Consider the following 23,209-nt stretch of genomic DNA (forward strand, 5'->3'; position numbering starts at 1 on the left):
GCGGGAGGGGTGTCCGGGGGCGTGTCCCCCGCAGGGGGCGGGGCCGGCTCTCGCCATCTTGGCGCGGAGCGGCCGCGCCCGGCTCGGCCCCGGCGCTCGGCCCGGGGCGGGCGCTGCCCCGCCCGGCATGCGGGGCCCGGCGGCCGCCCGGGAGCTGCTGGACGACGCGGACAACGAGGAGGATGTGTCGGGTAGGCGGCGGCGGTGCGGCCGGCGGGGGGGGGTACGGGCGGGGCAGTGGCATCTCTCCCCGGGTCGGTCCGGCCGTGCCGCGGGCGATCTCCGCTCTCCGCGCTTCCCGGACTGGAGGGATCTGTGTCCGGTCCTCCTCAGTAGCCGGTTCCCATCTGGGCGGTGCCTGGGAGCCGGCTGATACCCCGGGCTGGGCTTGGTGCAGCGATGCCCACCCTGTCAGACCTAAACCAGCACAGCGTGAATCAGTGAATCATGGAATCACAGGATGGTTTGGACTGGGAGAGACCCTAAAGACCATCCAGTTCCATCCCCTGCCATGGGCTGGGACACCTTCCACTAGGGCAGGTTGCTCCAAGCTGTGTCCAAGCTGGTCTTGAACGCTTCCAGGGGTGTAGCATCCACAGTTTCTCTGGGCAGGTGTTACCGGGGCCTCGCGCAAGTCGAGCAAGCAATACATCCTGACCACTCCGAAGTGGTGTTGCTGTATGAGCTCAGAAATTAAAAACAAAGACAGGCCTAAAGACATGTGGAGACTGGCTGGGATGCTAGAATGCTCTGGGTTTGGGAAGATAATGATGGGGAGGGGAGGTATGCACTAGCATCAGTGCCTCTGCCCAGGGCTGGGTCCCTGAGCTGGTGTGAGCAACCCAGAACAACTTGGTGGCTGTGGTACCATGGCACCCATTTTCTACATGAACACTTCCTCTCTTCCACTCTGTGTGTTTTTCTGAGTTCCGGGGGTTGGAAAGGTAAAAGCCAAGTCAGGCCCGGGTCAGCAGGAACAGCAGTGCCCAGGGTGTCCCTATGCCCATTTCTGAGAGCGCAGCATGGGTTGCCCGTACCTCTATGCTGGGTGAGTGGCAGGAGGATCAGGGCATGGGAAGAGCTGAGGCTGGTGCTGCTGGGCAAGACCCTTGAGGAGCACCAGTGGGGTAGCTGCCAGTGTGAGGGTCTGCAGGAGAGGCCACAGAGCTCTCTGTCTTGTGGCCTGAGTCTGCTGCTCAGGTGTGCTCCTCTGTCATCGTGAACACAGTGTCCTGTGCCTGTGCAGTCTGTCCACGTGAGCTATCCCTTTTGTCCCCAGAAGAAGATGATGGGGTGCTGGAAGGATTGGATGAGTTTTTTTCAGAAGATCAAGCTGTGGTACAGAAAAAGAAGAAATCCAAGAAGCTGAAAGATGGCAAGACTGCCAAAATCAAGAGGAGGAAGAAGGAGGTAACACTGCATTTTCTCACACTGGGCTGGGGCTCTTCAGCTGTGGTGCAGAGGCAGCAGCTCAGAGCGCTGCTGGCAAGCACCTCTTGGGTCTCTGTGGATGGAAAGAATGGTTGTTATTGGGGTTTTCCCTCACTGAGGAGGTGCTCTCCCAGCCCTAGGATGTGGCTCTCTTGCCCAGCTTGGCTACTTAGGAGTGGCAATGTCCCCTGCAATGTTCACTGGGGAGCAGCTGGGGGGAGAAGGGGCCTCCATGTCTCCTGGCAGTGATGCAGGCACCTGCCCCACAGGAGCAGCTCAGCTCTCGTGGGTACATCGGTGTGTCCAGCGGTACTGTCCGGCCCTATGTGTTGAGGTCCTCCTGCCCATACCACAGTGCAGCATCCGGGGACAGCAGCAAATCTTGCTGACGTGTGCTGCACCAACACAGCACCTGGGGTTCATATTCCCAAGGAGGGAGATGCAAACCACCGTGTTGGGACATGATTGGGGCAGGGCTTGGAGGTTTCTGTGGATACTGGTGTTGGCTGCACTCATTCCAGCTTTTTTCAAGTGGGGTGATCCAGGGGCCTCTAGAACTTGGCACATGGAAAGACTCTTAGGCCTTCTGTAAGAAAATGAAGGTGAGGATTTGTGTCCTCAAGGGTCAGGCCCTGAGGCTGCACTGGAGGTGTGCTGCTGGGTTTAGAAGGCTGACTGGCACTGCTCCCAGAGCCTGGCTCACTGATGCTGTGCCACATGGGCTCTTTCTCTCACTGTCCCGTCCCCAGACAGTGCTGGACATGAGGAGAGGAGCAGACATCTTGTGTACTGGCCCTTTTCCTGCCTAAATGTAGACAAGCTGCTGGGAAGAAAGGGTGAGCAGTGACGATTCCTCAGCCCCCCACTTACCCTGCTGGGGCTGGGGAGAAGTTGCTCACCCAGTACAACTGGGCATGTTCCCCCTTGCCAAGGCTGGGCTGGGTGTTGCTGATCTCCCCAAGGCAGCTGTAAACAGAGTGGCTGGATGATGTATCACATTGAAGTTCTTATGGTACAGATAGGAATGTGATGAGCTGCTGGTTTAAAGACAGGTGATTCCATCCTGTGCTGCCTCTTGCCGTTGTGGCTCCAAGGAAGCTTGTTTCCATTGTGGCCATGATGATGTTCTCTTTCTACAGATACCCCCCAAAGCAGGCTCAGGCCCTCTGCCCCCTCTACCTCTCCCATCATCAGGCACTGTATTTTCTCCTATGCTGTTTTCTGAGAGGGGGAAAATAAAACACAACCCCAAGGTATTTTTACCTCTGCCCCTTTGCTGTTGCTGCTGACCTGCCTGCGCCCTGCAGGTGTGTGTGCAGCTTCTGCTGAACTTGGCTGCTGCTGAGCTGGGGGTGGGGAGGAAATAACAGGCTGAGAGCCCTCCTATTTTTTAATTAATGCCTTTTGTGGGAAGCTCTAACCAGGTTCCCCTGGTCATCTCTCAAATCCAAGGAGAAGCTGATGCTGGGGCTGTCGGTTGGCATGAAGCAGCACCCAGGCTGCCCTCGGGGTCAGGGGGTAAAAGATAGAGGATCTTGAATGGAGCTTTATTTTCCTGAACTTCTCAAGAGTTTTGGGGTCAAATGAGCTAGAGGCAGTGGGAGTGAGGTGTGAGGCCAGTGCCTGTGCCCGCTGCAGTCCCCGGGCTGTATCGGGGCTGTCATGCCGCACTGCCGCGGGAATTTGCCGGCAGCAGCCGCAGTGGAGCTCGAGGCGATGCACGAAGCAGTGCTGCAACCCCCCGGAAAAAAATCCGCACGGAACAGCCAGGCTGTGGTTGGAACCTCAGCGCAGGCAGATGAAGGTCCTTGGCAGGGAAGGCAGCGGAGAGGGAGATTCAACCTGTACTGCAGCAGTTCCCATGGAAACCAATTATCCTGTGCCCAATTCCAGCTGTTCCTATCCCCGCTGAAGGAGAGGCTGCTCCGAACCGGGAGGGACCGGCCGGGCGCGTTGGACACCGAGCCCCGGCAGCCCTGGGGATCAGCGCCCGGGGCCGGGCGGTGCCTCCGGGCAGGAGGGGCAGAGGGAACCGGGATCGGGCCCGGGAAGGGCTGGCGGGACTGGGCGCTGTCCGTTGTGCTGGCAGGAGCCGAGCCCTGGTGCTTCTCGGTGCCCCCGAGGGACAGGATGGCATCTAGGGGGAATGGGATGGTATCTAGAGGGACCTGGACTAGCGCGAGGAGGGGGCCTGTGGGAAACTCATGCAGTTCAACAAAACCAAGTGTAGGTGCTGTACCTGGATCGCGGCAACCACCGGTATCAATCCAGGCTCGGCAACGAGTGATCGAGAGCGGCCCTGCTGAGGACTTGGGTGTGCTGGTTGTTGAGAGGCTGGACATTCCCTGGCCGTGTATGTTGGCAGCCCAGGAAATTACCTGGGCTCTTCCCAGCAGGCAGCCACACTGAGATGGTAAATCTGTTACTGTCAGTGTTGTGCAATGGGTCACGATCTCTCCAGGAATAAACAAAAATACCCCCTGGGCAGTCCCTGCTCTGGCTCTTCCAGCGCAGTGTAGCTGTCGAAGCCTGCTGCTTTCTGACTGTGGGGAAGCAGAGTGCATCCATCCACTGGAGAGGGGTGGTTTCATGTGAGAGGGAGGGTTTGTGGGAAGAGAGTGAAGTGGCAGGCTTGTTCTTCACTGTCCCTTTCTGTTTTAGGGGAGCAATGATGAAATGTCAGAAAATGAAGAGGAGATTGAAGAGAAGTCAGAAAGTGAAGGGAGTGACTATTCTCCCAACAAAAAGAAGAAGAAAAAACTGAAAGACAAGAAGGAGAAGAAGGCAAAACGGAAGAAGAAGGATGAAGAAGAGGATGACAATGAGGATGGAGGTTTAAAGGTATGAAAGGCTTCTTTTCCCTGAGCTGGTGCTAGTGCCTGAAGCCAGGCTTGGACAAAGGTTTCTTGAGAAGGTTTCCTTGGGTTTGGCAAGGATGAGGTTGCAGGTTAACGACTGGGACAGGAAAAGTTCTGTTTCCTTGGTGCTTATCTTGAGTGCAGGGAGAAGTTGAGTTTCTTAGAGCTGTGAAACCTGCCAAGGCCTTGCATAGTGTTACATGGTGGGGGGGGGCATTTGCATGGTGCCATGTTAGTTTGTTTCTTGGGACTGCATGAAGCATTAATTTATTAAGCACTTGCGTGTGCTGTTTCTTAAATCCCTGAAACAAATCCCTGCATATCACTGACTAGGGAGATGTGGAGCACATGACAGACCCAGCCTTGTGCTGCTCATCTGCTGTTTGCATTAATGATGACTCTCTAAATCTTCAGGAGCCCAAGAGCTCAGCCCAGCTCATGGAGGAATGGGGTCTTGATGATGTAGATTACGTTTTCTCGGAAGAGGATTATCACACTCTGACAAATTACAAAGCTTTCAGCCAATTCCTCAGGTAGGGAACTGTGGACCCGGTAGTTAAGGTGTGGGCATTGCTCAGTTAGCAGATGAAGTTGTGAAGTCAATTCTGCATTGCCAGCTCCTTGTTGCTTCTTCCTCCCAACTCAGTCCTCAGAACTCCATTTATTTGCAGGATTGTCTCAAACATCTGAAACGTTTGTTTTTCCTGCTCTCCAAAACCCCATATTTTGTGTATGCTTGTATGAAAAGTTTCATGAGAAAAACAGTGTTAATGAATTTCTGCTTGTACCATGACCCTTTCAGAGCACAGCAGTTATTCCAGGGAAGGGAGGTCTCTGAGGAGGTTTAGGTGTGCCCCTCTTGCATATATTTACTTAAGGAAACTCTGGTTTCTGCTGCCTCCCCATGAAACTCCTGCTGGGGGGCAGTGCTGCCATCTCTTTTGGGCTGAAGCACTGGCACATGAGGGCAGGAGCAGACACACAACACAGTGCTGCTAACATGTGGTTCTCCCTCTCCCCTGCCCTGCAGGCCTCTGATTGCCAAGAAGAACCCCAAGATCCCCATGTCCAAGATGATGACAGTGCTCGGTGCCAAGTGGCGAGAGTTCAGTGCCAACAACCCCTTCAAGGGCAGCTCGGCGGCGGCGGCTGCAGCAGCTGTGGCTGCAGCTGTGGAGACTGTCACCATCACCCCGGCCCTCCCTGCCAGCCCCCAGCACTCTGCCCTGCCCCCCATCATCAGGAAGGCAAAAACCAAGGAGGGGAAGGGTGGGTGCCACTTGTGGGGGGCTCCTCTTGCCAGCAGAGCTGGCACAAGGTTGCAAAGCGCCAGCTTCAGCAAACTGGGGAGGAAAAGAGGATGCCAGAGGGGTATCTTGCAGCTCCCCTTGCCCTTGCAGAGGTCCTTGAGAGGCATGTGGTTCATGAACCATGGTAGATTGAGCCTCTGGGTCTGCTGGATGTTTGGCAGTTTGTGGCAATTAATTAAGCTGAGCAGCAGTAGGAAAGGGAGGGATCTGCCTTTGTGCCATGTACTGTCTTGGGTAGTTGCTACTCCACTGTGCTGGGGGGTGATTTGGGTGACAGTTGTTTGTAGAGTACCAAACAAATTTTCAATTTCCTAAGGTCCAGGTGTACGGAAAAAAATCAAGAGCTCCAAAGATGGGAAGAAAAAGGGAAAAGGGAAAAAGATGGCAGGCTTGAAATTCCGGTTTGGAGGAATCCCCAGCAAAAGGAAAAAGGGCTCCTCTGTAAGTTTGCAGAGCTTTGGGTCTGGGAGGGAAGTACTGGGACAAGCCCTTGTTGGGGATGGCACAGTCACCCCGTGTCAGGGGCGTCACAGCTCAGCTCACAGGCCCTGATCAGCCCATCCACTTGCACCCCTGTCCAGGCTCAGATTTGTGTGACTCGTGTCTGGCCACAGTTTTTGCTAAAATCACATGACCCTGTTTACTTTCAGCAGTGAGGGTGATAATGCCATAATTTCAGATTTCATTTGCAAAGGAATTCTTCACCTCTTGCACTGCATCTGAACCGTATGTCACAGAGAATTCTAGGATGCTTTAATTGCATTAGCAGGGCCTGCCCACAGCAGCTGGAGTCCTGTGGGATTGCCTGGAGTGCTGGAGCTGCCCAGGCAGAGCACACTGGGCTCTTCTCAGTGCACCAGTATCAGACATGTTTCAAGGAATTAACAGCATTTTAAAGAATAATTTCCTTAGATAACTAGTGACTGAGGGTGGGGCTCTTCTAGGTGTTGATAATATTGGTCAATCCTCCTCATCTCCCTGTGTTGCAGTTCCAGCTCTAGTTCCCATAACACAACCTCTTTGTGAGCAACATCTGTGTGTTGAAGGTTGAAGGGCAGGAGCCACTCATTTCTGCAGATTTTCAATCATATATCACAAAAAATTCCTCCTGTGCTCTAGAGCCACACGTTCACCTTCCTGAGAGTCACAAAGAACTCAGGCTGCCTCCTGCAGCTGGTGCCTGAGCCCCTGGTTAGGAGTCTGCAGGCTGGGGATTTGCATGCTTGAGTTTACCGAGTAAGAATTCAGATTTATTATTATGTATTGACTCCATGGGATGCTGTGCCTGTTTTGACTTCTTTCATGCTATGGGAATGACAAGAGTGAATGCCTGCATGCATGGACACAAGAGGGATGGCACAGCTGAAATGGGTGTCGAAAGAGAGAGAGGGAGCAAAGTTCTGCCAAGTACTGTTAAAAGAGGCCTTTGGATGCACAGGGTGGGAGTATAGGGTTATTGCTATCCAGGAGAACACAGTCTCAACAGTGGAACGACAGCTGGGATGCCAGCACTTGGACTGGGTGTGCTTTGCTTTTTCCTCTGCAGAGTGAAGAGGAGGAACGGGAAGAATCTGACTTTGACAGTGCCAGCATCAACAGCTCCTCCATGCGCTCTGAGTGCTCAGCTGGCCTGGGGAAGAGAGGGAAGAAGAGGAAAAAGAAAAAGAGGAGTAGGCCATCCTTTGTACTCTATTCCTATTCTGATTGGATTTCCCTGTTCAGATGGTGCTTCCCTGGCCTGTGCAGCTCTGGGCTGTGTCTGGCACTGGCTCGGTGGGAGAGGATGTGCCTGTGTGAGTGGAATGTGAGGTGTTCTCTTGGTGTCCAGGCCCTGCTGCTGGGGGGCTTATGACTGCAAGGAAGTTTCAAAATTTGTGGAGTTTCCTGGGAAGTGGTTTTCTGAGGAACAGCCCCCAGAGATCTGTGGCTTGTGGTAAGCTCCCAGCAGAGCAGGGCAGGCTTGTGGGTGAGACCGTGTGAAGATGAGGAGTGTTTTGCCTGTGTGAGGTGTGCAGTCAGGCAGAGGCAGGTGGCAGAGCTGTGGAAGTGATACAGGGACAGGGAGGCACGTGAACCGTGGTGGAAAGGATCTGTCAGGGTCTGCCAGTGGCTGTGTGACCACATTTGTGTGTGTGTCCCTTCATCCCTTCCCGTGCAGATGTTGTGCCATAGCACCTCTGTCCTCGTGCTGCTCTGGAGAGCAGCCCCCTCTGCTGAGCACGTTTCCTTTTTGTCCTGTGTCCTTGTTTGGGATGAGGTATTTCAGATCCAGGTGCATCCTTTGGCTTCTTAGCTTTTCTGATGGATTTTTGCTTCCAAGAAATGGAAGGACAGCTTCTGAGCTGGGGATCTGTTAGGGTGTGACACTGGCCAGCCTCCCCATTGATCAGTGTGGCTGGGCTGGCTGGCTAGCCCCATGTCTTGTGTGTGAAGGACATTTCTTGTGGTCTTATGAGGGCCCTGGTGCTTGAGGTAGGCAGCTCCTGCTGCGTGCTGGAGGAGTGGAAGGTTGGAGTTCTGTGCCAGGAGTTGTGGCACAGCTGGGAATTCAGATTAGCCTTTCTGGCACTTGCAAGGCCTCGTTCCTCTCCTCGTTTTCCCATCCATGCTGTGCTGAGAGTGCTCCTGCCTCTGTGCCAGGGAGCCCTGAGGAAGAACAGAGTAGTCCCAGGAGAGGAGTCCTGTCCTTGGCCGTGTCACCCTTGCATGGTGCGTTTGCAGCTGGTGCTGGTGCCTGGGGAGGTTTCTCTGACTGGCCTCCCTTGCAACCTCTCCAGGTTCTGGCATTCTCCATTGAGAGCCTGAAGGAACCAAAGGATGATACAGTGTGGAGAGAGAAAGAGAGACAGAGGTGAGATGATGCTGTGTGCAAAGGTGAATTGTGGTGCTGAGGGACAGAGAGGTAGTGGGAATTAACAGGAGGGGTCTGAGGTGAAATGCTGTCCTTATTTCCTTAACTGTATGGTAGAGGAGCAAGTGTCCCATTCCCTCCGGGAGAGCTGGCTGCTCTGCCACCTCTCTGACTGTCACTTGTCCCTTGCTTGCAGTCGAAGAGGGGGACGGGTATGAGACGGACCATCAGGACTACTGTGAGGTGTGCCAGCAGGGCGGGGAGATCATCCTGTGCGACACCTGCCCCCGTGCCTACCACCTGGTCTGCCTGGACCCCGAGCTGGAGAAGGCCCCCGAGGGCAAGTGGAGCTGCCCCCACTGTGTGAGTGGGGTCGGGGCCCCGTGGGGGTGGGTGGCCTGCTGGGGGAAACCCTTGATGTTACACTGGCTGTGCTTCCCCAGGAGAAGGAGGGCATCCAGTGGGAGCCGAAGGAGGAGGAGGAAGAAGAAGAGGATGGTGGCGAGGAGGAGGAGGATGACCACATGGAGTTCTGCCGTGTCTGTAAGGATGGAGGGGAGCTGCTGTGCTGTGACACCTGCCCGTCCTCCTACCACCTTCACTGCCTGAACCCGCCGCTGCCAGAGATACCAAACGGTGAATGGCTCTGCCCACGCTGTACAGTGAGTGTTACTAGCATTCCTATTCCTTCCTCTGTCCCTGCTCCCACACCTGCCTGGCCTGCCAGTGGTTCAAGTGGCTGCTGCTGCCCCTCACAGCCCTGCCTTCTGCCCCAAACCCCTCCCTGAGGAGTGTCGTGTGGGTGCGTGTGCTGAGGGCGCAGGATGGCTCTGGAAGGCTCTGCTGCCTCTGTGGTCTCCCTGTGGGAATTGTTGGCTGACAACTTCTTGGCCTGGTTTCTGATGGCCAGAAAGCCTTGTTTGATATGTGGCCTATGGAGAGGGGCCTTTTCTACCTGGTGGCAAGACCCATCCCCATCAGGGATGCTGAAATGTCACGGACACTTCTCAGGTGCCCTGTGTTGGTGGCTGTCCACTTGGCATTGAGGGTCCCCTTCTGCCCCCCAGTTCCCAGCTGTAGCTCCCTGTGGCCCTTGACAGCGTCTCACCTTACTGTGTATTGTTGCCTGTTTGCTTCTGTATCCCCAGTGCCCTCCGTTGAAGGGCAAAGTCCAGCGCATCCTGCACTGGGCCTGGAAGGAGCCGCCGCCTGCCCCGCTCCCACCTGTGCTGCCCACCGCAGACCCAGAGCTGCCTCTCCCCCCACCGAAGGTGCTGGAGGGCATCCCAGAGCGTGAATTCTTTGTGAAATGGGCAGGCCTCTCCTACTGGCACTGCTCCTGGGTCAAGGAGCTGCAGGTGAGCCCACGTGGCATTGATGTAGAGCCCTTGCCCGGCTCTCTCGCTGCCCGTGGGCTGAGTGTGGCTCCCTCCTGCTGCAGCTGGAGCTCTACCACACCGTGATGTACCGCAACTACCAACGGAAGAACGACATGGATGAGCCACCAGCCTTCGACTACGGCTCTGGGGACGAGGACAACCAGAGGGAGAAGCGGAAGAACAAGGACCCCCAGTATGCCAAGATGGAGGAGCGGTTCTACCGCTATGGCATCAAGCCCGAGTGGATGATGATCCACCGCATCCTGAACCACAGGTGAGGAGCCCGTCAGGGAAATTGTGCCATCCTTCTGCAAGGTCAAAATCTTGGCCTGGTGGAATTTCAGCTTCTGACCTGTGCTGGGGTCTCTGTTGCATTGGAGATTTGCTCTCAGGGCGAAGCTGAGGTTGGAAGGGGATCCATGCTGCCTTATTTTAATTTCTGCTATGTTGCCCATTAAAAATAGAGTTATAGCAAATTTTCCCAAAGGTGGATGCCCAGTGTTGCTCCACTCTTCCCAGTCATACTGCTTGGGTCCTGTTACAGCCTAACCATTCTGTAAATTCTGATGCTGATGGGGTGGTACTGAGGGGAAGAGTTGGAACATGTGGCCAACTCCATTACAGAACCTTGACATTGATTTTTTTTTTCTGTAGAAGAAATTCCCTGTGAATGAAATGTGCTGTGCAGATGGGCTTTCTGCATTGAGTGGCTGGCGACATGTTTTTGTTGAATTTCTGCATTTCAAGTGGCAGCTTGAAATATCAAGCAGTAGCAGCAGCTCTGCTAGAAGGCTGTGTGGCAGGAAAGAACTAAAGCTGCCTGTCTGATTTTCAAATGAGCTTTACCTTGTTCACTAACAAGGCAGCAGGTTTCCCTGTAGGCACAGAGTCAGACTTGGAAGTGTGTTTATTCTGTTTTTAGTAAGCTGAACTTCCTAGAGTGGTGAATGCTGCAGATGAGAGGGGAAGCACTGTTATCCATCCAGGCCTGATGAAACAGAGAAATGAGGTTTTTCAATGGAAAGAAAAAGCAGCCTGTAAGGCTTAATGGTTTGACACACTCATAGATGAACAGCCATTTCTGCTGGAGGTGTCAGTGCTTTGTTTTTCTACCTCAGCTTGGATGTCCTAGTCTGTAGGTGAAGGCAGAGGATGAAGGATCCAGCTCTGCCAAGGCAGATCGTGGTGAGCTGGTCCCAGGGGCTGGTGGCATTCACTGATCAGCTTTCTGTGCCCCGTGTTACAGCTTTGATAAGAAGGGAGACATCCATTACCTGATCAAGTGGAAGGACCTGCCCTATGACCAGTGCACCTGGGAGATCGATGATATAGACATCCCCTACTATGAGAACCTCAAACTCCTCTACTGGAACCACAGGTAAGAGCCCACAGCCAGGGGAGCTGGGCAGAGCCAGGGCAGCTGTGTGAGTGTTTGGGACACAGAGGTGCCCCCCTTTTGAATACATTGACACCACTTGCAGTGACTTCTCTTCAAAGAGCAGTTGCCCAGCATTGATGAAGGCTGGCACTCCTGATGTGCCATTTTGGGACTGCTGGGCAACCTCACCTGCTTTTTTTGCAGCCTGTGCTCTCCTTCCTCTGTGCCTGCACTGCCATGACTTTCATGGTCTCCATGGCTATGCTGCCTGTTTTGGGGGAAAACCACAGTACTCTGGGTTTGCTGTTCTTCATTCTGGAGACTGTTGTGTGGACTATTGTGAGGGGAAAATCAATGCCCTGTGAGTGCCCCTGCTAACTGGACCAGAAGAGTTCCTGTGGAGAGAGGGGCAGTGGAGTGTGGGAGGTGTTTCTGTCCCTTGGCTCAGAGCTGAGAGAACAGTGACCTCCAGCCATCTCTGACATGTGCTGGCTGTCACAGGGAGCTGATGCTGGGGGAGGACACGCGCCCTCTGAAGAAGCTGAACAAGAAAGGGAAAAAGCTGAAAGAGGAGAAGCTGGAAAAGCCTCCAGAAACACCTCTTGTGGATGTGAGTGAGAATTGTGGGGACAGTAGGGTGGCATGGGAACCTAGAGGGAGGGTGGGCTGTCTGTGCCCTTGTCCTGTGACATTGTCCTCCTCTGGTTCCTTTGGGGACCCTGTTTTCATTGAAAACTCTAGAGTGGTGTTGCTGTGAAGAGCCTGGGGGCTGGGCTATGCCAGGGACCATGTCTGTGTCTCCTTTGGAGCTGTTGGATGTTACAAACCTAAAGAGGGATGTGCTTGGGTGCAGGGGAAGGAAGGGCAAGTGGTTTTCATTGCTCTGTGCCATGGGTCTCTTTCCAGCCTACAGTGAAGTTTGACAAGCAGCCATGGTACATTGATGCCACGGGAGGCACGCTGCACCCTTACCAGCTGGAAGGGCTGAACTGGCTGAGATTCTCCTGGGCACAAGGGACAGATACAATCCTGGCTGATGAGATGGGGCTAGGGAAGACGGTGCAGACTATTGTGTTCTTGTATTCCCTGTACAAAGAGGTGAGTGGAGTGCCTGGCAGTCCCCGAGGTGGCTGAGAGCTGCTGGGTATGGGGAGAACAGCCTGGGCTCTGTCTCCCTGAGCAGGGCCACTCGAAAGGGCCGTACCTAGTCAGTGCCCCCCTCTCCACCATCATCAACTGGGAGCGTGAGTTTGAGATGTGGGCACCTGACTTCTACGTCGTGACCTACACGGGGGACAAGGAGAGCCGCTCGGTCATCCGGGAAAATGAGTTTTCTTTTGAAGACAACGCTATCCGGAGCGGGAAGAAGGTCTTCCGGATGAAGGTGGGAGCTGAGTCTGTGCTTTCCCCATTGCTTTACCTGTCAGTAAGAAGGGAAGAGGAGAATTTGACCTGGAGAGGGAGGCTGGTTAGGCCCCTGATGAGCTGTGTCCTACAGAGGGAAGCTATTTGTTTACAAATGCAGGAGATTTGTGATGAGCTTTACAGATTTCTCCCAGAGCTTTCTATTTCTCTAGTCTCCTGTTTGGTTCTTGTGTTTGGGTGTTCTGCTGGCACAACTCAGCCCTGCTGTGGGCTCTGCCAGGCAGTGCAGTCCTTCTTGTCTTGGTTCACATGCAGCAGCAGCAAAGGTGGAGGTTGTCCTGTTCACTGATCTCTTATCCTAGCTTTTCTCTCCCTCTGGTCATCCAGAAGGAAGCCCAGATCAAGTTCCACGTCTTGCTCACGTCCTATGAGCTGATCACCATTGACCAGGCGGTGCTGGGCTCCATAGAGTGGGCCTGTCTGGTGGTGGATGAAGCACACAGGCTGAAAAACAACCAGTCCAAAGTAAGTGGTAGGCATTTGTGAGTGATTTTTTTTTTTCCTCTTTAATATCCTCTGGCATTCAAAGCCCTTCAGCGGTCGGAGAGGCAGCAGCCTGGCTGCCTGACCATCCTTGGACAGGCTATCATGGAAGGGAATTGATCCCTCTCCTTCCTCTCCCCTTTACCTGAGGCTCAGTGCAGTCTCCAGTGATGTTCACTGTCCCTGGTGCAGGAGGAGACAAGGGTTGTGACCCAAGGACACACAGAATTGCTGCCTGTGCTCAGTGGGAATGGCTGGGAGCAGGACATGCTGGCACCCTGCTCTGTGTGCCCAGCATGGGGGTCACTGCTCAGGCTCCTTGTGCACCCTGCAGAGTTCTACAGTGACACATTGGTTCCTTGCAGTCCTTGTCACCCAAACTTATTTCTTTTCCAGTTCTTTAGAGTACTGAATAGCTACAAGATCGATTACAAGCTGCTTCTCACAGGGACTCCGCTCCAGAACAACTTGGAAGAGCTCTTCCACCTGCTCAATTTCCTGACTCCAGAGAGGTTTAAGTAAGTTGCACTTTCCCAGGCCATCAGGGTGGCTCCTTGCTCTGGCTTTGGTGAAGGCACACAAGCATTATCTCCTGATGTGCCTTGAGAGCTCTGCCCTGGTTTTAACTCATAAAGCAGCAGATCCTTTTGCTTTCACGTGCCCCTGTTGCTCAGTGCTGTGGGGGTCTGGCTGCTTCCACAGCAACCTGGAGGGGTTCCTGGAGGAGTTTGCAGACATCTCCAAGGAGGACCAGATCAAAAAGCTCCATGACCTGCTGGGTCCCCACATGCTGCGGCGGCTTAAGGCCGATGTGTTCAAGAACATGCCGGCCAAAACCGAGCTGATCGTGCGAGTGGAGCTGAGCCAGATGCAGAAGTGAGTGATTCCAGTACATTCTCCAGGAGTGTCTGGCTTTCCCCAACATGGTGAGGTATCAGTGGGGATTGAGGGGTCAGAGGCACCCAGCTGGCCTGGGGCCTGCTGCAGGAAGAGTGAGAGTTCCTTTGTGTCTCACCAAGGTGTGGTTGAATTGGGCTCTGTGCAGTCCTGGGGGCATGGCAGGCTTGCAGTATGGCTCTGCTGGCTCTGGGGGCAGGGAGAAAACACTGAGGCTGAATCTCCTTCTCCCGTTCCTGGTACTAGGACATGGCCTGTGCTGCTTGTGTGCCTGGGTCAGCCTGGAGCATTGCTACTGCCTCAGCTCTGGTTCTGCTAGGCTGACCTGCTCAGCTTCAGTGGCATCTCCTGCAGCTCAGGGCACCTGCAGGAAGGGCCTGTCACTTCTTCCCCACCTTGGGGGCAAGAGGGCTTGGCTGGCACTCAGCTGAGGGGGGTGGTAGAGGTGCTGTTCCCCCCAGTCCATCTCACTGCCAGGGCTGTGATTTTCCCCCAGAGCAACTGGAAAGACCCAGCCCTAGGTGCTGAATTGCTCTTTAAACCCTCCAAATGTCCCTTTTGCATCTCCAGTGACACTAAAGGGGTTTAATTCAGTGCCCTCCTGTTTGTACCAGTCCCACACCTGCCCCAGCTAACATGGGTGTCTGTCCCATGCCCCCCCCTGCAGGAAGTACTACAAATTCATCCTGACAAGGAACTTCGAAGCTCTGAATTCGAAAGGTGGTGGGAACCAGGTCTCATTGCTCAACATCATGATGGACCTGAAGAAGTGCTGCAATCACCCCTACCTGTTCCCTGTGGCAGCCGTGGTACGTCCCCTGCCTTTGCACCCTGGAACGTGTCAGAATGTTGGGTGGCAGCTGCTTCCATGATGCTGCTTTGGTTAACACTGTGTGTTTCCATGAGAGTGGTTTCGTACAAGGACTTTTTGTTTTGGATATGCAAGTGAAGTTCTTCATGGGGTTAACGTGCGTTGTCCTTGTGGGCACTGACGATGCTGCCTTCACAGGAGGCCCCAGTGCTGCCCAATGGATCTTATGATGGGAATTCTTTGGTCAAATCTTCTGGGAAACTGATGCTGCTTCAAAAGATGCTGAAGAAGTTACGGGATGGGGGTCACAGAGTTCTGATCTTCTCACAGGTGAGAGCAGGGAGGGATAATAATAAATAAAATTCTAAAGGAATTTTAAAAAATTATATATGGGAAATTTGTGCTGGGAGCAGACAGAGACAGGTGGAATAGCTGGTGACAGCTTCTCCCCCAAGCAGCCAGGGCAGTAATGGTGGAAGGGCTGTGTCCCAGCTCACTCCTGAGGGAGTGCCTGTCGTGTTTAAGAGCTCTGTTAGCTCAGGTTAGAAAGGAGATAACAGTCACAAAGCTCCTCTTTGGGGAGGGACAGTCAGACACAATTCTTTCCGGCTGGCAGAGTTGCCTGTAGAAGATGAGATGTGAGTGTTGCTCCTCTGGCAGCTATGCTTGCTTTGCTGACCGTGCTGTGCTGCCGCCACCAAGGCCTCTGGGCTGTGGGCAAGGACCATGCTAGGGCAGGGCAGGTCCCCAGGGAAGGCAGGGGTGTTTGGCCATGCAGACCCTCTCATGCCAGGATCGCCTTTCCCTGTAGATGACAAAGATGCTGGATTTGCTGGAGGATTTCCTGGAGTACGAAGGCTACAAGTATGAGCGGATCGACGGGGGCATCACTGGTGGCCTGCGCCAGGAGGCCATCGACAGGTTCAATGGTACTCACCTTCCTACCTTGCTGAGGGGTGGGCATGGGGGGATGGCAGCGTGTGGCCAGCAGCAGGTCATCTGCCAGTGCCCATAGCTCGTGCCACACTTTCGGGTCTGGCTTCCAGTGACACGGTGGGGGTTGCTCGTACCGTGCCATTACGCCCTTGAGTTGGTTCCTACAAGGAACCCTGACTGTGCCTGCAGCTGTTGAGCTGAAGGGGCTCCTGCCTTTCCCTCCAACACGTCAGCAAATGTCAGAGCTTCCCCTTTCCTCTGGAGCTGGGTTCTGCAGTACCTGGTTCCCAAAGAATGATGTGTTTTCACTCCTTGCCACCCCTGCCTCTTGCTTGCCCGCTTCAGAAGCCATTCTGTCCCTCTGAAGTAGTGCTGCTCCTCTCTGTGTGCTCTGCTTCTTTCTGTCTCACCTGTTCTCACCTGTGGGTTTGTCGTTCTCAGCTCCTGGGGCTCAGCAGTTCTGCTTCCTCCTCTCCACCCGTGCTGGTGGTCTGGGCATAAACCTTGCTACGGCCGACACTGTCATTATTTATGATTCTGACTGGAATCCCCACAATGACATCCAGGTTTCTGACTTTCCCTTTTCCTTCCTGTATAGTAAGTACCTCTGTGGCTGTGCCCTCTCTTTGCACACTCTCACTGGGATTTCAGTATCTTCACTTGAGAGCTGCTGACACTTTGTCTTGTGTGTGTGGGTGTTTCTGCACAGCAGTGCCCTTCCCACACCCTCTGGCCTCATCCTGGCCTCTCTGCAGTTTAGGAGAGACCTGACACATAAAACTGGCTCTGTAACATTCTCACTTCTTTCTCATACTTGTCCTCAACTGGGTGCCTCTCGTGCAGCTTGGAGGGTGAGAAGCATGGCCTTGTTGTCCAGCTGGCATGGTACCACCCTCACCAGCTCCATGCTCCGCCTGCAGGCATTCAGCAGAGCTCACCGCATCGGGCAGAACAAGAAGGTGATGATTTACCGCTTCGTGACCAGAGCCTCTGTGGAGGAGCGCATCACCCAGGTGGCCAAAAGGAAGATGATGCTCACCCACCTGGTGGTCCGCCCGGGGCTTGGCTCCAAGTCGGGATCCATGACCAAGCAAGAGCTGGATGACATCCTCAAGTTTGGGACAGAAGAACTCTTCAAGGATGATGTGGAGGGTGAGGTGGGAATGCTCTCTGTGAGGCAGGGCCCTCTCTGAGCTGCTGGGGCTCACTGTTCTCTCCCTGTGCAACAGGCATGGTGTCTCAGGGACAGCGGATTGCCATGCAGGATGCTGTTACCCCTTTCTCAGACACACTGTCAGCAAAAGGGGGTGCAGCAACTGCTGGCATGAAAAAAAAGCATGGTGGCACCCCACCAGGTGTGTAGCCCCTCTTTGCTGGAGTGACTCATCCCCCTCCCTATCCCCTCACCTGACCTGAGCTTGCTTGGCTCAGGAGCAGACTGTGCAGCACCCTGATCTGCGCTGCTGTTCCCCTTGCTTTCCTCTCCAGGTGACAATAAGGATGTAGATGACAGCAGTGTGATCCACTATGATGATGCTGCCATCTCTAAGCTTTTGGACCGAAACCAGGATGCAACTGATGACACGGAGCTGCAGAACATGAATGAGTATCTCAGCTCCTTTAAAGTGGCTCAGTATGTTGTGAGAGAAGAGGACGGTGTGGTAATGTGACCAGTATCAAGTCTTACTATCACCCCTTTGTACATCCCTCTGTGTTCCCTCTGCTCCCTCTCCTGTCCCTGCTAGTGCTTGGCATGGGGCAAGATCCTCCCTGCTCTTCTCTCTGTGACTGCTCGAGCCCTTTGTTTCTGGCTCTGCAGGAGGAAGTGGAACGGGAGATCATCAAGCAAGAGGAGAATGTGGACCCTGACTATTGGGAGAAGCTGCTGCGGCACCACTACGAGCAGCAGCAGGAAGATCTGGCCAGGAACCTGGGGAAAGGGAAGAGAATCCGCAAGCAGGTCAACTACAATGACACCTCTCAGGAGGACCAAGGTACAGCCACAGGTGCTCGGTCCTGGCTGGGCTCACGGGACAGACAGAGCTGTCACTTGTTGTCTCTCTGCAGCTGGTAGATTGCCTGGATCTGTACTCTCCAGATCCCTAAACATTACAGTGTAGAATTTTTCAAAGATTTTTTGTTTTTATTTGTTGGTCTGTAAACTCTGGTTTTGCTGGAAGAATCTAGGAAAGACATGTATGTGGGCAAAATATTTCAAATTGGGTTTTTGCTGCATAACAGAATGCTAATTCTGTAAAACCTGAGGATGTGATTTCCTGTTGCTGTGTCCCCCTCTCCTGCTGCCTGGTAGTGAATGGCTGCAATAAATGCCCTCAAGCAGACATTCTAGCACATCCCTCCCAGCCAGGGTCTTCTAACCTGGCCTCTGTATGTCCTGCAGAGTGGCAGGATGAGCTTTCTGACAACCAGTCAGAGTATTCCATTGGCTCTGAGGATGAGGATGAAGACTTTGAAGAGAGGCCAGAAGGCCAGAGTGAGTTGATGTGTTTGATACTCCCTGGGATTTGGATGCAAATGTCTGGGTTGGAGGGACTGGTGTGCCCAGGGCTTCTCTTTAGGGGGCTGTATCCCTGCTTGCTATCAGGTGAGGAGCTTTCAAGGGCAGGAAAGGCAGCAAGCTTCTTTCTGGACTTCTGCAGGACTGTGGCGTGATCCACCGTGAGGACCAGGCATGGTCCCCCTTTGCCTGGGAAGGGCAGAGGAGTGTCCTGGCCTGGGGAGTGGTGGCTGGGAGGGATTTTTCAGTCTGGGCAGATGCTCTGGTGGGTTCTGCTCCTGTCAGGAGGGAGGGCAGGTACCTTGGGCACATGAGGTGTCTTTCCTTGCTGCCTGGCCCATCCGTCACTGATGCTGCTTGGCTCTAGGTGGCAGAAGACAATCCCGGAGACAGCTGAAGACTGACAGAGACAAACCTCTCCCTCCTTTGCTGGCAAGAGTTGGGGGGAGCATTGAGGTGAGCCTCAGCCAGAGCACGGCCAATGCTTTTGTGCCCAGGTTGCCTGCAGGCTGGATCCCTCTGTACTGAATCACTGGGACATTAGTCCTGGTCCAGCAATGCCTGTTACAGCTGTAAAGCTCCAGAATGCCACATGCTGCTGAGGCCACTCTGTGATCCCAGCAACACCTTTTCTTCCTGCAGGTCCTGGGCTTCAACGCCCGGCAGCGCAAGGCATTCCTGAATGCCATCATGCGCTGGGGAATGCCACCCCAGGATGCCTTCAACTCCCACTGGCTGGTCCGGGATCTGCGAGGGAAGAGCGAGAAGGAGTTCAGGTACAGAAGTCCTGGCAGGCAGGCGAGACTGGGACCTGCACCCCTTCACTGTAGGCTCTTTTTGGGGAGGCAGTGTCTGTTTCATTGAGATGGCATCTCTTGTTCCCTTCCTGGGTGTGAGACTTCCCTCCCCCATGGGTGACAGGGAATTGTGTGGTGCTGGGTTGAGCAGGGAGGCCATGGGGCAGGACTGAAGTCTGGCTTCCTTGGCAGGGCGTATGTCTCTCTCTTCATGAGACACTTGTGTGAGCCTGGGGCAGACGGTGCTGAGACCTTTGCGGACGGTGTTCCTCGGGAAGGGCTGTCACGCCAGCACGTGCTGACTCGCATCGGGGTCATGTCACTAGTAAGGAAGAAGGTGGGCAAATAAAATTATGCATGGGCCTTTTCAGGAATGTTCTGGAGACTTTTCCCAATGGGGTGGGTGCAACAGTCCTGTCACTCTGTGGGTGAGCAGCCTGGACATGCCGACTCTGTGGTACCAGCTGGGAATGTCCCTGCTCTCTTTGACCTGATTGTGTGTGTCTGTCCCAGGTCCAGGAATTCGAGCATGTCAATGGGAAGTACAGCACCCCAGACCTGGTTCTTGAGGGTCCAGAGAGCAAGAGATCCGGTGAAGTTGTGTCTTCAGATCCCAACACGCCTGTTCCGGCCAGTCCAGCACACACACACACAGGACCAGGAGCCCTTGCAGGTTTCCAGGGGGTTGTGGTTGGGGTCTGGCTAGGGAGGGAGGTGGGCTAAGACACTAGGAGGTTTTGCAGGTGCTTGACCCATCAGGCCCTGCTCAACAGTTTCCTGGCTTTGCTCTTCCTTACAGACAAAATAGAAGCACAGTTGAGGTTCCATGAGGAAAAGGACTTGGTGGAGCAGAAGCCCAGAAGGGTGTCTGACAGCCAGGTGAGGTGGCTTTTTTCAACATCTCCTCCAGGATGTTTCCCTTGCTCTGCCTGAGAACTTGGGGTACTCCCTAGGGAAGGGGGGGGCAGGCTGATCTGGAATGGATGCTTGGCATTTAGGTGCCTGCAAGTGCTGAAGTGGAGAGAGAAGAGCACCCAGAAAGCTGTGGCAGTAAGGAGAGGCCAAGGGAAGAGAAGCAAGAGGATTGTGAAAAGGCTGAGCCTTCTTCTGAGCTCCTGGTGAAAGGTGAGGCTGTGTATCTTCTCTGTGTTGCTTTGGGAAACCTGCGTGTCTCAAAGTCCTGCAGAAATTCCTGAAAAAACAAGTTGTAAATTGTATGAAATGGTCATTTTAGGAGGCATTTGTTCCTCCAGACGTCTCAAGGAAGAGGGAAAACTAAATACATTTACTTGATAATATGGAGAAGAATGTTCTGCTTGGAGTTCTTTGAACATCTTGAACATACAAACAATATAGCTACTTTACCCTAAAAGGGAAAGTCTCTCTGGATAAGTAGGTTGTTCCCTGCAGAGCATTTTCCATGTCAAGCATTTCTTGTAGGCCTGTTCCCTTCTGCAGATGAAGGGATTCAAGAGCGAGAGAAGCCTTTGGAGAAGGCGGAGCTGAGCAGCAGCCCAGGGAAGGGGGAGGATAAAGAAGTCAAACCAGGTGAGGCATGAGACTTTGGAGAGAGAAGAGTGGGAAGAATTCCCAGAGTGAGGCCAGTGCCTGGCATGCCCACAGGGTGGTGGCAAAGATGCCACCAGCACCACTGGTGCACGGGAGCCATGAGTGAGAACAAGACCCTGTTGGGATGGGCACTGCCTGTGCTAACAATGGCTGTTGGTGGGGCAGGAGTGGCACAAAGGGGTCTAGTGGTGGAGCACAATTAGACAGGCCAATTTCTTGTGTTTGCCAAGCAGAGGATGGCAAGGAGGAAGAGAAGGAGCCAAGTGATGCCCAGCAAAACGGTGACAAAGAGGAAGAGGAGGAAGGAAAGAAGGATGACAGAAATATGAACTTCAGATTCATGTTCAACATTGCTGATGGTGGCTTCACAGGTAAGAGTGAGAGATGAGGTGTTGGCCTCTCCTGCAAAGCTGCTGCAGAGGCTCTGAACCTGTTCAAGGAATGTGACCCTTGTCACGGGCCATGGATGGGCTGATGCTTTTCTTGCAGCAGCAGATCTGGGTCTGCACTGTGCCTGTGGTCCTGGGAGGTTCCATCGCCCTGCCCACATGCTGTGCTTTGACCTGCAGTCTGGCTGCCTCACTAGGCTGTCTCCCTTCTGCTTTCACAGAGCTGCACACGCTGTGGCAGAATGAGGAGAGGGCTGCCATGTCCTCTGGCAAGATCTATGACGTCTGGCACCGCCGACATGACTACTGGCTGTTGGCAGGAATTGTCACGTACCCTTTGACCTGGCATAGCAGGAGGCAGCAAGGCGGGAGAGGCCTCTCTGGGGGTGTGGGAACTGGGCTGGTGCTGCAGTGATGAGCAGAGAGAGGGTTTAGAGCCATGGTATGACTGTGGGGTGGTGGGCAGGCTGTTGGCTGGCTGGTTCTGCCCTTGACACTTCCCCCACACCAGTCATGGCTATGCCCGCTGGCAGGACATCCAGAATGACCCACGCTATGTGATCCTGAACGAGCCCTTCAAGTCAGAGATACACAAGGGGAACTACCTCGAGATGAAGAACAAGTTCCTTGCCCGACGGTTTAAGGTGAGTGGCATGTCTAGGGCTGGTGATTCCTCCTTACTGATGGGAGGACCAGAGCAGCACCCTGAAGCCAGGGGGGAGCTTGCCAGCATCTTCTGTGGACCACGTGGGGAGTGGGCTTTGTGAGGGGCTCCGTGGTTTACTGGTTTATAGTGGGCCGGGGTCTGATCCTGCATCCTTCCCCTCCTGCACCTCCCAGTTGCTGGAGCAGGCCCTGGTGATCGAGGAGCAGCTGCGGAGGGCGGCGTACCTCAACATGACCCAAGACCCCAGTCACCCGGCCATGGCACTGAATGCGCGGCTGGCAGAAGTGGAGTGCCTTGCCGAGAGCCACCAGCACCTCTCCAAAGAGTCCCTGGCTGGAAACAAGCCTGCCAACGCTGTCCTGCACAAGGGTGTGTGCCTGCAGGGCTGGGGGAGTCTGCTCTGAGGCTAGGAAGGGTTCCCCACCCTCACCTGGGGAGCCAAGCCAGGAGGTTGCTGTCCCCATCTTGTGTTTTCTCAGCCAGGAGCTGCCTACTCCTCTCGGCTTGCTGGGTCTGGCAGGCGTCCCCCCAAGTACTTCCTCCTTTACTTGCAGTGCTGAACCAGCTGGAGGAGCTGCTGAGTGACATGAAGGCTGATGTGACACGCTTGCCCTCCATGCTGTCCCGCATCCCGCCCGTGGCTGCCCGGCTGCAGATGTCAGAGCGGAGCATCCTCAGCCGCCTGGCCACCCGTGGAGGAGACCCAGCTGCCCAGGTCCGTGGGGACGGGCAGAGAGCCCTCACTGTGAGGGACGTGGTCGGGTCAGGCCCATGTCTTTTCTCCCTTCTTGCCTCCCCAGGGCTCCTTTGGCTCCGCTCAAATCTTCAACAATAGCTTTGGGCCAAATTTCCGTGGTCCTGGGCCAGGAGGAATTGTCAACTACAGCCAGATGCCTCTGGGACCCTACGTGACTGGTAGGTTGGGGTTTTGCTCTTGGGCAGAAAATTTCAGAGGGTGGATTTGGGCGGTCCAGGAGTACTGCCAAAGGACAGTAGTGAGCAAGGTGTTTTCTCTGTCACCACAGATATTTAGCAGTTTCCACGATTTTCCCCTGCAGCTCCCACTCCTAGCCAAGGTAAGGCTGTGCTTTCCTCTCCCTGTGCTCCGTTTGCTGGGGAACATGAAGGGGTGGGGGGTTAAATGGAAGCTCCCCTTTATCTGGCTGCAGCCTCTGACTTGAGCAGCTTGCAGTGGAGGTGGGAGCAGATCCTTCCTGCAGCCCCTCCCAGGTGGGGTTGGCATGTGGGGAGTGTCCAGTTTTTGGTTGATGGGCAGCCCTCCCTCCCCTCTTCTTGCAGCAGCCCCGGGGGACAGTCCTCTGTCCCTGAGCCAGAGGTCGGTGGGGAAATTGTGCCATCGTTGCCTGCGTGGAATACAAGCTGCTGCTGCCGCGCTGCCCCGCTCCCGCTTCAAGTGTGCTTTGCCTGCTGCGGCCCCCGTGGGAGCGGCGGGGCCGGGGGTTTGTGTCCGTGTATATTTTTTGCACTTTCTTATTGAAGACTTGAAGAG

General features: G+C 54.4%; 1 protein-coding gene across 1 annotated transcript; it reads left to right on the forward strand.

Moving 5' to 3' along the window:
• Positions 1-121: 121 nt before the first annotated feature.
• Positions 122-23,061, forward strand: CHD5 (chromodomain helicase DNA binding protein 5). Its single transcript, XM_062507383.1, has 42 exons — positions 122-191; positions 1,280-1,410; positions 4,093-4,272; positions 4,704-4,822; positions 5,320-5,558; positions 5,916-6,040; positions 7,146-7,269; positions 8,647-8,813; positions 8,894-9,112; positions 9,599-9,808; positions 9,892-10,103; positions 11,076-11,207; positions 11,709-11,817; positions 12,114-12,305; positions 12,391-12,591; positions 12,960-13,097; positions 13,512-13,633; positions 13,818-13,991; positions 14,680-14,821; positions 15,022-15,153; positions 15,635-15,752; positions 16,201-16,325; positions 16,680-16,911; positions 16,989-17,114; positions 17,248-17,420; positions 17,579-17,753; positions 18,161-18,253; positions 18,645-18,733; positions 18,920-19,053; positions 19,267-19,411; positions 19,588-19,747; positions 19,874-19,953; positions 20,073-20,199; positions 20,533-20,622; positions 20,877-21,014; positions 21,254-21,362; positions 21,544-21,676; positions 21,873-22,068; positions 22,254-22,414; positions 22,500-22,614; positions 22,725-22,775; positions 22,999-23,061. The coding sequence occupies exons 1-41, from the start codon at positions 128-130 to the stop codon at positions 22,730-22,732; spliced, it is 5,859 nt and encodes a 1,952-aa protein (XP_062363367.1). The 5' UTR covers positions 122-127; the 3' UTR covers positions 22,733-22,775; positions 22,999-23,061.
• The last annotated feature ends 148 nt before the right edge of the window (positions 23,062-23,209 follow it).

Source organism: Cinclus cinclus, chromosome 23, assembly GCF_963662255.1.
Source record: "Cinclus cinclus chromosome 23, bCinCin1.1, whole genome shotgun sequence".
Classification (NCBI taxonomy): Eukaryota; Metazoa; Chordata; class Aves; order Passeriformes; family Cinclidae; genus Cinclus; species Cinclus cinclus.

Excerpts from the sequence above, each read along its gene's own strand:
- CHD5 (XM_062507383.1), top strand. The coding sequence starts at position 128 with ATGCGGGGCCCGGCGGCCGCCCGGGAGCTGCTGGACGACGCGGACAAC. Across the intron at positions 19,748-19,873 it reads AGGACCAGGAGCCCTTGCAG|ACAAAATAGAAGCACAGTTG; the intron begins GTTTCCAGGGGG and ends TCTTCCTTACAG. Across the intron at positions 20,200-20,532 it reads TTCTGAGCTCCTGGTGAAAG|ATGAAGGGATTCAAGAGCGA; the intron begins GTGAGGCTGTGT and ends TCCCTTCTGCAG.